Genomic DNA, 2613 nt, shown 5'->3' with positions numbered 1-2613 from the left:
TATAAAAATGATAGTAGCAAACACAAGTTTTTAATTAAGTTTACATAATGAAGTATCTTAGAGCACAGTAAATATTCAGCAAGCTTTAACTAATATGGCTAATATTACTACTATATTTTTACTCATATACTATTATTTTTCTCATCTGCTATATGAATGAAATATACATAGATTGTAATCATGCCTTGCATATAGCAATCAATCATTAAAGCAAATTTATCAAGTATTATAAAGTCACTGGATTTAGGAAACATGTTTATTTTCTTGGGCTTCCCCAGTGGCTCAGCTAGTAAAGAACCTTCCTGCAATGTGGGAGACCTGGGCTCAGTTCCTGGGTTGGGAAGATCCCCTGGAGGAGCGAGCAGCTACCCCCTCCAGTGTTCTGGCACAGTAGCTTCCTTACCTTTTCATTCCTTTCCTGTTTCCAATGCTCTGCTACACTTATGTGAACTATTTATAAAGAGCCTGCTACTCATGTTCTTCTGTCTTCCATCCCCTTACTAAACCTCATCCCACCCCATAGAATTCAGAAAAAGATTGTTTTTGGAATTAAATCCAACACACCCTCTCTCTCACATCCCTCCTCATCCTTCCTCTCACATTTTCATTTAACTTGCATGTTTTCTCATTTCCTAAGAATAAAGGGAAAATCCCTTGGTTTTGCATCCATAGCCTTTACATCCATTTTCTACTTTTCAACTCAGGTTTGTCTGCCTCTATATGTGAGATCTATTGATTCGTATTAAGCTTGAGTCATCTCACAGGAGTTCATGTGCACAGAAAAGTCTCCCGCCTGTGTGTTCACAGAGCCCTTCATGTCTCTAACCTCTAAGCATTATCTCTCCCCAGGGGAGGATGTGAGACATCTTTAAGAGATCAGAAACATTTTTCCTATATCCAAAAAAGAATTCAAAAATTCAGAACTCCATAGAATCTGGGCGTTAATTTTTTATTACATGGAGAGGCTTAGTGAACTCAAGGTTGAGGTGATGAAAAGTAACTTTTTTTTTCTTTATTTCAGGTAACATAATGAACCATAATACAAAATACATGGAAAATAGGAACAACGTGACAGAGTTTGTTCTCTTGGGGCTCACGCAGAATCCAATGTTGCAGAAAGTCATATTTGTTGTGTTTTTGGTCATCTACATCATCTCTGTGGTAGGAAATATGTTCATCATGGTCACCATCATAGGCAGTCCATTACGGAGTTCTCCGATGTACTTTTTTCTGGCCTATCTCTCCTTTATTGATGCTTGCTATTCCTCTGTGAATACCCCTAAATTGATCATCGATTCCCTCCGTGAAAGGAAGACCATCCTGTTCAATGGATGCATGACCCAAATCTTTGGGGAACATTTCTTGGGAAGTGCTGGGGCCATCCTGCTCACTGTGATGGCTTATGACCGCTATGTGGCCATCTGCAAGCCCTTGCACTATACAAGCATCATGAATTGGAGGGTGTGTTGGCTGCTAATTGGAGTGGCATGGGTGGGAGGCTTTCTTCATGGAATCATACAGATCTTTTTCATCTTCAGATTACCCTTCTGTGGCCCTAATGTCATCGATCACTTTTTGTGTGATCTGAACCCTTTGCTAAATCTTGCCTGCACTGATACTCACACTCTAGGATTATTTGTTGCTGCCAACAGTGGTTTCATCTGCCTTATAAACTTTCTCCTCTTGATGGGCTCCTATGTGGTCATTCTGCGCTCCCTAAAGAACCACAGTTTGGAGGCGAGGCGCAAGGCCCTCTCCACGTGTGTCTCCCACATCACAGTTGTCACCATGCTCCTTGTGCCCTGCATTTTTGTATATCTGAGACCACCAGTTACTTTACCAATTGATAAAGCAGTGGCTGTATTCTACACTATGATAACTCCCATGTTAAATCCCTTCATCTATACTTTGAGAAATGCCCAAATGAAAAATGCCATTAGGAATTTGTGCAATAGACAAGCTATTTCAGGTGATAAATAAGAGGAGACCAGCATTGATTTTCAGGGTGCAAAGTTCAGAAGGACATTGTTGATGCTTTCAGCAAAGAAGACCTTTGAGATAAAGGGAGTTCTAATGAGATGGATGAAACTGGAGCCCATTATACAGAGTGAGGTGAGCCAGAAAGATAAAGAACATTACAGTATACTAACGCATATATGCGGAATTTAGAAAGATGGTAGCGATGGCCCTATATGCAGGGCAGAAGAAGAGACGCAGAAGTACAGAACAGACTTTTGAACTTTGTGGGAGAAGGGGAGGGTGGGATGTTTCGAAAGAACAGTATGTATATTATCTGTGGTGAAACAGACCACCAGCCCAGGTGGGAGGCATGAGTCAAGTGCTCGGGCCTGTTGGGCTGGGGGGATCCAGAGGAATCGGGTGGAGAGGGAGGTGGGATGGGAGACCGGGATGGGGAATTCGTGTAGCTCTATGGCGGATTCATATCAATGTATGACAAAACCCACTGAAAAATAAAAAAATAAATTAAAAAAAAAAAAAAAAGCTACTATAAATCATAGATTCTGCAATGGGGAGAAGAAATGGTGCATGAAAAGTGAGACAAACTGGCAGGAGACTACTTTTTCATGTTTGGAGCATTTTACCAAGTAAATG

The 2613-nt window shown here is 40.9% G+C and overlaps 1 protein-coding gene across 1 annotated transcript; it reads left to right on the top strand.

The window, feature by feature from the left end:
- The first annotated feature begins 1050 nt into the window (after positions 1 to 1050).
- LOC136176061 (olfactory receptor 4C46-like) lies at positions 1051 to 1980 on the top strand. The gene has a single exon (XM_065946265.1). It carries the CDS (start codon positions 1051 to 1053, stop codon positions 1978 to 1980), a length of 930 nt encoding a protein of 309 aa, XP_065802337.1.
- The last annotated feature ends 633 nt before the right edge of the window (positions 1981 to 2613 follow it).

This window comes from Muntiacus reevesi, chromosome 9, assembly GCF_963930625.1.
Source record: "Muntiacus reevesi chromosome 9, mMunRee1.1, whole genome shotgun sequence".
Classification (NCBI taxonomy): domain Eukaryota; kingdom Metazoa; phylum Chordata; class Mammalia; order Artiodactyla; family Cervidae; genus Muntiacus; species Muntiacus reevesi.
This window is presented reverse-complemented; position numbering and strand designations above follow the sequence as displayed.

Coding starts and splice junctions, on each gene's coding strand:
- LOC136176061 (XM_065946265.1), top strand. CDS start 1,051: ATGGAAAATAGGAACAACGTGACAGAGTTTGTTCTCTTGGGGCTCACG.